The following is a 13,635-nucleotide window of genomic DNA, read 5'->3' as shown; positions in this document are numbered from 1 at the left end:
ATATTGACGTTTTCGAGTGCTTTTGTTGAGAAAATTAAAATTGATAAGTTCGAAATATAATTTTTAAAGAATTAATTGATAAGTTGTTTTGGTTAAATTTTAAAAATTATATTTTTTTTTTGAATTTGGGATTACCAAAACAAAAAAAAAATATTAAAAATTAAAAAATTGTTTACTGTTCTTGAAATGGAACCAAATGCCTAGCAAGTTAGCAATGCTGCACCCTGCAACTGCTAATGAAATTGCTGACTCCTCTTCTCGCCAATTTCGCGGACCAACTTTGCCCTAACCTCAAAACCATTCAATTCAAGCAAGAAATTTCGGACACTAATTACTTTTCACGTATGGTATAACAGTATGGATCTTCTCTGCAAAGCATACTCAACAACTGCTTCTTCAGACGACGAACCCGAAGATCAAAGGCCAGTTCTGCCTCCTCCGTCCAAGCGATCCAAAACCCTAAACCCATTGCCTCTTCCAACCGAACCTCCGATTCCCGGCAGACACGTACTGCCTCCTCCGTCCAAGCGATCCAGAACCCTAAACCCATTGCCTCTTCCAACCGAACCTCCGATTCCCGGCAGATACGTATCCAAGAGAGAGCGAGCTGTTCTCGTTGCAACACTTCCTCACCCCAACCCACCACCTTCTCCTACTGCCAATCATGCATCATCACCTGGTTCTTTACTTCTCTCATTCTTCCTTTCCTTGTGCTTCTATTTTTCAATTGACTGATGCCATATATATTTTTTTCTGGTAAGAATTTTTTAGTCTGCTGAATTTGGAATTCTATGTTTATTGATCTTGTGGTTTTATTTTAGGTTTTCTTAACAATCCCACATTTAACAAGTGGGTATGTATAAGTTGAAAATCATCTCTGAAGGATGGATTGAGTTGCTGAGACTATTAATAATTGTTTTATCATAGTACTCTTTAACCGCAGATGTTTCTGTTTTCTTGTAGGCTTTGGTAGCCCCAGTGTGCATGTACACTTTACTAGATTCTTGTACTATTCTGGTTTTGGTGTCAAGAGAAGCGTATCAATAATCATCTTTTGGTCTTGTAAGAGCTCATTTCTTAGAAATGCGTGATTGGGATGAATACAAGAAAAAAATGGGGTTTCCTAGACTATCCATTTAGTCTTTCCCGGTTTAGTAGATCAATCTTGCAAAAATTTAGTTGATTTGGTATAATAGAACATTGTGAGGCAACCCTTCATTGGTGTGGACATGTGTCTAGTACAATTTGGGCTTTATTGGGTTAACATCTTCCATATTGATGCACAGTGATCCCAACAGTTTCCCTAATGTGACACCATGAGAACAGAATTAAACTGATTTAGACTTCCTTTATCTATTGGACATTCGTTTTTGATCGGCTAGATAGTCATCTGCTTTACACCACTTCACCTTGACGTTGTCATGGAGCATGTCTTGGGCTGTTGGTACATTGCTGTTTACATGTTTGAGTCCAAACTCCATGACCTTTTAATAGAAGCTTCCAGGTTGTATTGAAAATGCCATTTTGCGCCATCTTGAATTATCAACATGTAGCAGTATGAGTATACATCATCAACATATTGTCTAATTCTCTGTACTTGTCATTGTTTGCAATATATTTGGTACAATCTGATACTTGTAAAAAGTTCTTACTCTCTCTCCTTTATTTTATAAATTCAGTTTCATTTAGTGGAAACATGTTCACTCACTAACTTGAGGACATGTTTTGTTCTCAGTGGTTGGAAGTCTTTCGGATTCAGATCTACCACATGATATTTTGACCTCATTGAGACGTCAGTTAAAGGGGCATGCACAGCTAGGCCAGAGGTCTGAAAGGCGGTCTGTAGCTCTCAACAGCCACTCAAAGGCTGTTAATGTTGTACAGTGGTCAACATGTCATGGTGAGTACTCTATCCAAATGGAGAAGTGAATTTTTTTCCCATTCCTTTCCGATTTTCTTGTTCTTTTTAACTTTCATTAGTTTACTTTAGTTCATTTATATGCTTTGAGGAGAAAACATGGATGGCATTGCATATTTGATATTTTTGTTTCTGTTGAGGTATCAGGAGAACCAGTTGCTCAATCTGAATTGGTGGTTCGCATTTTCAGAATGTAACTGACATTTGTGGTTCAAATGAGTGGAATCAAGCACTTGAAACACAATTTTTCTTTTTTCATTACAACCTTGTTCTGGGTTTTTAAATCTTGGTTGGTGCAATGATTGAAGCTTCAACAATCAAACATGGGAACTTGGGTTCAAAACTGAGGGCAGCCACTTTTCTTAAGAGCATTCTACTAGAAAATCCTCTCTGTCTCTCTCTCTCTCTCTCAAGAATGATATGACTTAATCACTTCATAGTATAGGTTGAAGAAAGACGTGTTGTTACATTTGTTCCAGTTTGGGCAGTTCAACTAATCCATAATAAGAATCTAAAATGGTACTCAAATGCCTAGCATATGTTTAGGTAGATGGAACAATATTGTGCTTGTTTGATTGCTAAAATGGCCGAAATCATAATTTTCTGTTCTAGTTTTTCCTTTCTTAAGGGAAAAAAGGACAGGAATAGATCTAAAAGGGCATTATCTAGTTCTGGTCCTGGAGAAGGACTTGAGACAGACCTAACCTTTGATTAGAGCTATTTTCTCGAAATTTCCAAATTTTGTAGTATTTTTGAAATTTCAATTTGTATTTTAAGATGGTATTCCATTTGTGACATAATGGGAAAGCAGTTTATTAACAAGAACAATTTGCTTTATGAAGGTCATATTTTAACCATAGTCCTTGTGTTTTGAGGATCTGTGGTGTGAAACAGCAAATGAATCAGGCAGGTCCAGGAACGTGTTGTCGTGGACAAATTTTAGAGATAATGGAGTGTTGGGAAATCTCTTTCTTTCTGGAAAGACAAGTTATTACTTTTCCAAAATTTTGAAAGTTCCTTAGGCTTGTAAAGGGGAAACAAAAAAATGAAGCAAAACAAGAAAAATGGAACACTTTGAAGGTAGAGAAAAAGAAGTGATCAAAAATAGATAATGAAGTGGAAAAGATGTGTTGTGTTAGGACTGGTGCTGAAAGAGGAAATCTTGGAGGAGATAATATGGCTGGATTAGAAGGAGCCTGGATCATTAATATCTTCCAGAAAGGAAGAGGGGATATTGGTGAAACCAATGCAAACAGCTGGTCTACATCAAGGAGAAGAGGGAGACAATAATACCAAGTATCTCCACTAACTGGCTAATGCAAAAACTGTTTTGAAAATATTTTATGATTAAAATCAGAATGGTGAGCCTTTCTGCTCAGTGGGGAGAATGGAATGTTGCTGTACTTTGGCATTCTTTAATTTTTGACCATTCAATCCAAAGTTATAATATCTTTGTTTGTAACTTGTTTTTTAAACACCATGTCAACTGTTTTCTAGTATTCCAGTCATACTGTCAGTTAACTTATTGCTAAATACGAGTTGCAGAATGTCCTATTAACTGTTTCTAATTAATTCTTGAGATATGATGTATTTTGATTATTATGCGGCATCCTTGTGTTTCTGATTTGTTCATAAAAGTTAGTCTTCAGCTCATCTTCTTGCGTCTGCTGGAATGGATCATAGCATCTGCATATGGAATGTATGGAGCAGAGATCAGAAGAAAGCACGTGTATTGAATTATCACACTGCAGCAGTGAAAGACGTGAAGTGGTCGCAGCAGGGACTGTATTTGCTTTCCTGTGGATATGACTGCTCATCGAGGTTAATTGACGTTGAGAAGGGTCTACAGACTCAGATTTTCGAGGAGGATCAAGTTGTTGGAGTAATAAAGTTCTGTCCAGACAACCCCAACATCTTCCTCTCTGGGGGGTCAAAGGGCTTCCTTAGATTATGGGATATTAGAACTGGGAAGGTGGTCAATGAATATATTCGAGGTCTTGGTCCTATCCTTGACGTTGAATTCACCAATGATGCCAAGCAGTTCATCTCGTCAAGTGATGCATCTAAAAGCAATGTCAGTGAAAATTCAATCATCGTTTGGGATGTGTCGAGACAAGTTCCGCTGTCTAATCAGGTATAGGACCTATTCACCATTTTTCCTTTTGTTTCACTTGAATACTTTAGGTATGAAATCTTTTGGCGTCATCATTTACATGCATTATTGCAAAATGAAATAGAGTTGGAGGAATGAATAGTTTTTCCCTGTGTCCTTTCTTGGGATTGTAATTGTCTAGTTTGCTTATTTTGTGGGGAGGGCATATAGTTTAGCTGGTTATTTGGCTTCTTTGATTTTTTGCTTTGATAAATATAATAATAAAAAAAAAAAATTACATGAAAAAGAAAGTCAATTTTTCTTTGGTGATGCTTAGCTTAAAATCTGATTCCTACTTAGCAATTTTAGGTTTGAATTTAGTTTCAATACTTCTCATTCTTGATTTGTTGTGTACAATTTAATTGCTAAGCACTATCATAATAAGATGATCCCACATAGGTATGCATGATTTACATTAGTGCATATCAACATTCATGTTATCTTTCACTAATTCTGTTATGTCCATGTAGTATTTGCTTGGCATGGGGATACTCATAAATCCAACTTTGTTTGTCTTATGTCTTTAGGGCGGTCCATTTTAGGGTTCAATCTTATACCCAAACATAAATGGAACCATGCCATCATGTGTGAGTTGCGCGGTGCAGAAGTAGTAGTAGAAAGTTTGATTTGGGCGAATAGGTCTAGCTTGTTCTTTTAATTGATTTTAGGATTATTTTAATTTTATCAAATTAAAACTAAATCAGTTATGCAAAGCAGTAAATAAAAACAGTAGAGTAAGAGATGACACCAGGATTTTTAGTGGAAACCTTAACGAGGAAAAAAACTATGGAGACTAGCTGTCTCTGGCAAAACAATCCACTATGATAAGAAAGTGTACAACAAGTTCCAATGCCCCTCCGAACCTGCTCTCCACAAGAGTCTATGATTCTAGTGCCTTTAGAATCACCTGTTGTTGATTCCTTCTACGCTCAATGTCCTCTAATCCTAGTACTTTCAGATCCACCAGCAATACCGATCCACATATTGTATTACCTCTAGTCCATTGGTATAATCTCTCCATCCTCAATGAGAAGGGGAGGGGTTTGAGCCCCGGAATGGGCTGGGTGTGAGACTTGCCTGAAAAAATAAAAAATAAAAAAATGCACTGATCTATATCAACGGAATCGCCTCACGATGATCCGCTTCTTCAAATGATTGAACTTGCCTTTCACTCACAAATGCAAAAATGAAGGAAAACTTCTGCCACCTGATTAATCATGATGAACTGTAGAAGGCTCTGTATGTCATTGATTTGATGAAGAACCCTAATGAGACTCACCGTTAATAATGTGTGCTCACAAATAAAGAAAAACACTCAAAATAACATTTTTCTTTCAAAAATTCATTCAAAAGCTATGACAATGAAAAATAATGTGTCTCTTATGTGTATTGAACTGGAAAAAACTGGAGTTTTATAGACAGAGAGTTCAAATAAAAGTAGGAAAAACTATTTTAAAACCCTATTGGATGTCTCAAGAAGTTCGGTTGAAAAAGGAGTTAAAACCTTATCCAAAAACATAGTATTCCGAAGCACCGCAAGTGCAATCGGTTGGGAAATTTCCAACCGGGTGGACTCTGCAAGAATGCAAAGTACTGAGACTACTGCAACTGGTTGGGAAATTTCCAACCGGTTCGACTCTGCAGACCAACTACCGAGAGTAGTTGGACTCTGTTGGAAAATTTCCACAACTCTGCAGAAACTCTAACTTCCCAGAATTCGTACTCGAAATTTAGCAAATAATTTATCGTTAGAAAGCTTATCTAGTCTAGTTTCTGGCAGTATAAAGATCATTTCAAAACTCTAGCATGGAATGAGATATTGTCAAAATATTACAGACATGTTAGAAATTGATTGAACACAACATCCCATGTTGGTGTTGGGTATTGTTTCAAGGGCTGTTCCGAGATTTTGAAAACATATTTTGACTCTTGAAAACATTCAAAAATCTTTTTAAAAAAACACGTGTACTTTTTATTTTTTATTTTTTTATTTTTATTTTATGTAAGTAAAAAAAAAAATGTACTTACACACACTTACCTCCTCTAAGTGATGTTCAAATATGATCGATAGGTATTGAGCTTGTGTCGATCACTTACCTTTCAGCATTCAAAATTAACTCCTTTTTCAACGGAACTTCTTGAGACGTCCAATAGGGTTTTAAAATACTTTTTCCTACTTTTTGTTAGAGCTTTTGAATGAATTTTTGAAAGAAAAATGTTATTGTGAGTGTTTTTCTTTATTTGTGAGCACACTATTCTGTTTTTTTATATAAAACAAAAATCCCATTCAAAAAAAAAAAAAAAAAAAAATTACAAATTGATTAACACGCTTTGATAATAAGCTTAGATCATATACGTTTACCTTCCTTTTTATCCATGCGGGTCCTTTCTTTATCTATGTGGGTATGAATACAGATCATTCATGTTTCCAAATTTTTACTTCCTATATTCACCTGATCTTTTCCCTTTTTTCTCTTTGTTATTAGGTTTATGTGGAGGCATATACCTGCCCTTGTATTAGGTGCCATCCATTTGATCCTTATTTTGTTGCACAGTCAAATGGAAACTACATTGCAATCTTCTCTTCCAAGCCCCCTTTCAAGCTTGACAAGTACAGGAGATACGAAAGTCATGGTGTTTCTGGTTTCCCCATCAAATGCAATTTCAGCTTGGACGGAGAGAGACTTGTGTCAGGCTCCTCGGATGGATGCATTTATTTTTACAATTCTCGATCCTCCCAACTTATAGAAAAAATTAAGGTGTATGAGGAGGCATGCATAGATGTGGTTTTCCATCCCATCTTGCCAAATGTGGTTGCCTCATGCAGTTGGAAGGGAAATGTTTCAGTGTTGGAGTGAGATGACACTTTTTTTTTTTTTTTTTTTTTTTTTTTCTTTAACTTATCGAAAAAAGAAAAGAAAAGATGACACTGTTTTTTTCACAAGTCTAGTCAGCGATGGTTATCTGAAAACTATGTAAACGACAATTGGAAATGTTAAAGGAAGTAATTTCTTTATTTCCTTCTCTTATAAAATATTAACAGAATAGAAATAATACTATACTCGAATGGTATTGGCACCGTTAGGTAAATGTCACCAGTCTTAGTCATATATGCCTTCTAGATGATAATAAATACTCGATTCATTTGCAGCTGTAACTGATGGTTACCCGAAAACTATGTAAATGACTATTGGAAATATATATGTTTTTATTTTCTATTTGACAATTGGAAATATTAAAGAAAGCAATAGTTTTTCACATTTTTTTACGGTAAAATATTCACAGGAAAAGAAATGATATTGGCTTTGAGGGGTGAATGTCACCAGTCTTATCATATGTGACTTCTAGATGCATCTTTCCATTTTGCTGACTATTTCAAATAATTAGTTGTCCAGGCCCATGGTAATAAAGAAGATGATAGATACTTTGTGTTTGGACATTCTTGCCCTTTGAATTCGTTACCCCCAAAGTGCGAACTGCATATGCCGCACTCCTTTTCCACATTAATGAAAAATATGAAGGATTAGTCATAAAGTATATTTATAGAAGCTTATTGTTTTTTGACTCATGATTGACAAATTTGGTGCCGTGCTTATGATGCCAATCAGATCCTTTTTATATATATTGTGTTGTGTGTATTCAACGATGGATTTCCAAATTTGAAAGAACCAAATGGAAGTCAATCATCAGTCACAACTTGTTTTTAAATAGGAGATTCTGGGCCTCATTTTTCCTAGTGAAATGACTAAAGTATCCATTGGAATTAAGCAAAAGTACATGACTTAATCAATTGCTCATTCATGCTATGGAGATTCCCATGCTAGCACACCACCTGTATTTAATTTAGTAGCCTTAAGAGTGGGAAAGGATGACTTTGAAAACTTTGTGATTTCGTTTTTTTCTTGTTTGTCGTCTGCTAACCAAACAATAACCATCCTACTATATCCCTATGGGTTAGCTGAACCAAACATTGAATAAAAAACAGAGAAACACAGACACCCCATCATGTCAAGCATGAGTAAACCAATAATTCTTTTCTTGTATTCTGTGTTTTCCATTTTATCAATAATCTCTGATGCAGTAGAATTAGACACCATTACTACAACTCTCTCTCTTTCAGATGGGCAAACCATGGTCACTTCAGACGGAACATTCGAATTGGGATTTTTCAGCCCCCTGGGCACCACTTCCACGAATCGATACTTGGGGATTTGGTACAAGAAAATATCTAATGGGACTGTGGTATGGGTTGCCAACAGAGACACTCCACTTACTGATACTTCAGGAGGAGGTGTCCTAAAGCTCACTGACGGAGGAGTTCTCGTGCTTGTCAATAGTACAAACACCATCTTCTGGTCTTCTTCAAATTCATCATCAAACAGTAGCACACACAGCCCGGTTGCACAGCTTTTGGATTCGGGTAATCTTGTCGTCAAAGATGCAAATGATGCTGCAAACGGTCAGAATTTCCTATGGCAGAGTTTTGATTATCCATCTGACACTTTGTTACCGGGTATGAAGCTTGGAAAGAACCTAGTAACCGGAATTGAAAGGCGTCTGTGGTCATGGAAGTCCGGTGATGACCCTTCTAGAGGTGATTATACTTTTGGACTTGATGTTAGTGGCTATCCACAATTAGTCCTCCTGAAAGGTTCCGTTGAGCAATACCGCTCTGGACCATGGAATGGTCTCCGCTTTAGTGGCTCCGTGGGTTTAAAACCAAATAGCATCTACACATTCCATTTCGTTTTTGATCAGATTGAGGCGTATTATGGATTTGATCTTGTTAATAGCTCGGTTTTCTCACGGCTGGTTATGAATCAGAATGGAATTGTACAGCGCTTCACGTGGAATTATAATACAAAAAATTGGATTATCTATGTTAATGCACCAGCAGATAACTGTGATGTTTATGGGATTTGTCATGCCTATGGTAGCTGCAGCATTGCTAACTCCCCGGCATGTGGGTGTCTCGATAAATTTGTGCCAAGGTCCCAAAAAGATTGGGACAAAGCAGATTGGTCAGGTGGGTGTGTTCGAAGAACGCTCTTGAATTGCCACAATGAATCATCAAATGGATTTCTCAAGTATTCAGGTGTTAAATTGCCTGACACGCGGTCTTCCTGGTTTAATAGTAGCATGACCCTCGAGGAATGCAAGGCGGTATGCTTGAAAAACTGTACTTGTATGGCTTATGCAAATATAAACGTAACAGCAGGAGGAAGTGGCTGCTTGCTCTGGTTTGATGACCTGATTGATATTAGGGAACTCCCTGAAAGTGGGCAAGATATTTACATAAGAATGGCCTCCTCTGAGTTAGGTATGTATGATATATATATTCCCAAACATGTAGATGAGTAGCTTTTAAATTCTGGTGTGGAAATTAAAAAAAAAAAAAAAAAGTTGCCAATCTTTTCAACAACTTTGCAAGCAGAGTTGTAGAAAGGAGGCATATAGAAGCTCTCACACACATTCTCTTGAACTTGGTTTTAATTGTATTTTATTGATTATTAGTTTTCCAATATTTATATAGTGACTGAAATCATATAATGTAAGAAACTAATGGTCATAGCATCAAACAAACAATTTTCTAAATATTCTTGAATATTTTTAAATTTTAAAATCTAATTACCAAGTAAAAGAAGAGGCTTTGTCTTCGAAAATGGGAACTTTCATGGGTTGGAAACTTATTTATTTTTCGTGGGATTAACTAACGGTTTTGTTTGGATGGAAAACTTGACAGTCTCCGAAGCTGGCTCCAAATCCAATAGGAAGAAGCGAACGAAAGTCATAGTCGGCTTGGCATTACTAGCAGGAGTGTTAATGCTGGGCCTAACCTTGGCCTTGTATGTTTGGAAGAAGAAGCATAAACAGCGAAAGTTAAAGAGAGGAGGTAACTAAAATAGTCATTTTATCGTCAAGTAGCTTGTTTGGTTTACTGATACTGTTCTATTTATGTGCTCTTTTCTCTTTGGAAGGAAATGAGTGCAATTGTTTTGAATAGTTGGTTTCGTCTAATTTCAATTTTTACCCTACATTACAGAAAGATCGGAATACAGCTTGGAACAAGGTCGCACTAATGAAAGCCACAAGGAAGATCTAGAGTTGCCAATGTTTGACTTAGCAACGATAGCTAATGCGACCAATAACTTCTCAATCAACAATAAGCTTGGAGAGGGTGGATTTGGACCCGTTTACAAGGTAATAATAGGGATACACTTGCATGAATTTTTAAGACCTATATAGCTGATGCTCAATTGATACTGATAGTAGGCAACTGCACTAATATCATTGTTATCTCTATTATTACATATCCTAAAGGTTTTTTCTTTTTTCCTCTCAATGCAGTAAAAAAAAAATTCTGAATTTAAAATTACAATTAGCAAGCTTTCAAAAAGAGGATATTAAAAGATGGTGAACTTTTCTGAATAAAAATGATTGAAACCAACATCAGCTAATTTGGTAGAGTGAACAAATGTTCACTTTTGGTTCCTAAGAAGTTGTAGATTTGTGCAATCCCCCCTCCAACACACCCACTCACACACACACACACACAAAATAAAACTGGCTTGGCTTTTTGCATATATATGTACCTGACAAATGGCTAGTTAGCAATGGGGCAAAATGCTTGTTCTGTTTTTGCAGAACATATGACCCTTTTGAAGAAGAAACTCTTGATGCAACACATCTATGTCTTCATGTATATATATTTGTAAATTTTGTGTTTTAGTTCTCAATTTCTTGAAATTGTGCAATGTCATTATTAATAGAAAGATCAGAATGTTTGGTGATGAGTCATATACCATTAGACAAGTTTCAACCTTTTAATTATTATTAAATTTTCCTAGCCATTCAAAATCTGTTTCTTTCTTCTTCTTCTTTTGGGGAAAACAAAAAGAGGAAAATTTTGATTTTGCTAATCAGAATCACTTTGATTTGTAGTAGGTCCTTTTTGTGTAAAGAATTAAAGGATATAAGATTTATTGAAGCAATTTTTAGTAGAGTGAAGCAAACTCTTTTGGGTATATATATATTGGTTGTGAATAAGTAATCAATCCAGTCAAAATAATGTCAACACAGAGCAACACAAGGCAGTAAATAAAAGATAAAAAGCAAAAGGAAGCAATATAAACATGTATTTTGTCTAAAATAATATTCTACTTATAACGAATGTAAATGTTTCAGGGTATTCTGGAAGAGGGAAAGGAAATAGCAGTGAAGCGGTTGTCAAAATATTCCACACAAGGAATTGATGAGTTCAAGAATGAAGTTATCTGTATAGAAAAGCTCCAGCATCGAAATCTTGTGAAGCTTCTAGGATGCTGCTTTCAAGGAGAAGAAAAGATGTTGATCTATGAATACATGCCTAACAAAAGCTTGGATTTATTTATATTTGGTTTGGCTCTTTACCATGTTAATTATACTTCATACAGCATTGGTTTTTGACATGGTTTTGCTATAAATTGTTCCAACCAAGGTCAAGTGGCAGTACATGTATGCAGAGAAATGCACCAAAGTTTTCTGGTTCCTTGTTACATGTGCGGTTACGTGAACTTGCTCTCTTAAAGAATATGTGATTTGACATTTTGGAACCATTTTCTAGTTATACAAGCATTTAATTAGCAGCAATATAGACTAATATGAAAAGTTTTGACAGATCAAACCCAAGGCAAATTACTGGATTGGCCTAAGCGCTTTGACATTATCAATGGGGTTGCTCGGGGACTTCTTTATCTTCATCAAGATTCCCGACTGAGAATCATCCATAGAGATCTCAAAGCTAGCAATATTTTGCTAGATGTTAACATGATCCCTAAAATATCAGACTTCGGTGTAGCGAGAAGTTTTGGAGAAAATGAGACTGGAGCAACTACAAAAAGAGTGGTTGGAACACAGTATGAATCTTAAAACATGTTTTATATACAATCCATCCCTATTGTTGCTACATCTGTTTCTTAGTTCACTATTTCCTGCAGTGGCTACATGTCCCCGGAGTATGCAGTAGATGGAATTTTCTCTGTAAAATCAGATATATTTAGCTTTGGAGTTTTGGTACTGGAGATAGTGAGCGGAAAGAGGAACAGAGGTTTTTTTCATCCTGAACACCACCTTAACCTTCTTGGCCATGTAAGTCCTCCTGTTTAGAATCTTATCTTATATCTGTATGTTAAAACTAACACTCTACTAATGATGTGTGAATTACTTCTAGTCATGGAGACTTTTTAAGGAAGGCAGGTCCTTGGAACTGATAGATGCACCTCTAGGAGAAGACTCATGCAGTTTGTCCCAAGTTCTACGATCGATCCATGTTGCTCTATTATGTGTGCAACAATCTCCAGAAGATAGGCCAAACATGTCATCTGTGGTTCTGATGCTGGGAAGTGAGGGTGCATTACTTCAGCCTAAACAGCCTGGTTTTTACACCGAAAGAACTTTTCCTGAAATGGATTATTATTCGTCAAGCAGGCAGACACAGACAACAAGTTCAGTCAATGAAATCACCATGACAGTATTAGAGGCTCGATAAAAAAAACACAATGTTTTTGTGTTTTGTATGTTCTTTAATTTGTGAAATTCAAAACATTTTTGATCCATAAGGCCATTTTATCTTGGTTGAATTGGGATATTACATCAGAAAATTTATAAAATATTTCTATTTCTGTAAGAGCATTTCTATTATACTGCTACTATGCTTTATATAAATATTATACAGATTTGGAGTGTGGGTTTATTATGCATAATTTACCTACTTGGTGGACGATTTGAATATTGGTATGGTCGCAACTGAACATTTTCTTTTCTGGTAGGTTATTGCCACTTAACTCTGGCTAAGATCTTGTCAAACCATGCAAATTCTTCAGAAAAAATACTTTATATCTAGGTGATTGATTAATTTAGAATTAAGAGAGTGTATTATAATGTTGGAATTCTCAGGGGAGGTTCCTAATTGTCAAATAGTAAGGCACTGTAAAGCTGTATCAATGGATCATCCTTCACATTAACATGTAGTTACTTGACAAGTTAGAAGCTTAAGGTGTCAATGCCACAAAATATCCACAAATTTTGGTGCCTAATACCCCATTGATAAATCGAACAAATCAAACATTAGAAAAACAATAATCAATTTAGACCCAAATGGACACGTCCAATTTCTTTTATGTCGACACCCTACAATTTTTTCTCGAATTCAACCTTGTTCTCGAATTCAACTTGTATCTTTTTTCTCTCGTACGGTGGTGTAACTTCTCCCTTATTAAAGGAAGAAGTGAAAAATTAAAGCTCCAAAGTGAGGTGTGGAAGAAAAATTTATTCATTGCAAAAGTAGAAAAACTACCTAGTAAAGTGCCCAATCGAAACTCATTTGATGTGACTATTGCAGTGAATAACAAGACATAATAAAAATTTAACAAATTAATTTGTATCAACAAATTTTTTTATAGGGTGAATTTTTTTTTTGTAGGGTGAATTTTTATTTGTGCTAGCAATATTTTTATAGGGTGAATTTTTATACATTGGACCTACTAATGGCATTGTATGCCCAACTCACTAATATCTTCTCCATTAA

At 35.8% G+C, this 13,635-nt stretch overlaps 2 protein-coding genes across 3 annotated transcripts; both read left to right on the top strand.

Annotated features, from left to right (window-relative positions):
* The first annotated feature begins 152 nt into the window (after positions 1-152).
* Positions 153-6,963, top strand: LOC132307774 (uncharacterized). The gene is made up of 4 exons (XM_059805636.1): positions 153-679; positions 1,736-1,900; positions 3,568-4,052; positions 6,557-6,963. Exons 1-4 carry the CDS (start codon positions 358-360, stop codon positions 6,926-6,928), a joined length of 1,344 nt encoding a protein of 447 aa, XP_059661619.1. The 5' UTR covers positions 153-357; the 3' UTR covers positions 6,929-6,963.
* Positions 6,964-7,879: 916 nt separating this feature from the next.
* Positions 7,880-12,811, top strand: LOC132307773 (G-type lectin S-receptor-like serine/threonine-protein kinase At4g27290). 2 transcript variants are annotated; one of them, XM_059805634.1, is made up of 7 exons: positions 7,880-9,390; positions 9,814-9,963; positions 10,114-10,271; positions 11,256-11,466; positions 11,728-11,965; positions 12,047-12,197; positions 12,280-12,811. In XM_059805634.1, exons 1-7 carry the CDS (start codon positions 8,076-8,078, stop codon positions 12,595-12,597), a joined length of 2,541 nt encoding a protein of 846 aa, XP_059661617.1. In that variant the 5' UTR covers positions 7,880-8,075; the 3' UTR covers positions 12,598-12,811. The 2 variants fall into 2 exon arrangements, with proteins under 2 accessions (XP_059661617.1, XP_059661618.1); XM_059805635.1 differs by lacking the exons at positions 7,880-9,390; positions 9,814-9,963; positions 10,114-10,271; positions 11,256-11,466 and adding an exon at positions 11,473-11,608.
* Positions 12,812-13,635: the final 824 nt, after the last annotated feature.

This window comes from Cornus florida, unplaced genomic scaffold (assembly GCF_030987335.1).
Source record: "Cornus florida cultivar Cherokee Brave unplaced genomic scaffold, ASM3098733v1 CherokeeBrave_3.0.0_Hap2_Chr05, whole genome shotgun sequence".
NCBI lineage: Eukaryota > Viridiplantae > Streptophyta > Magnoliopsida > Cornales > Cornaceae > Cornus > Cornus florida.
The sequence above is the reverse complement of the archived record's forward strand: the minus strand, read 5'-3'. Positions and strand labels throughout refer to the sequence as shown.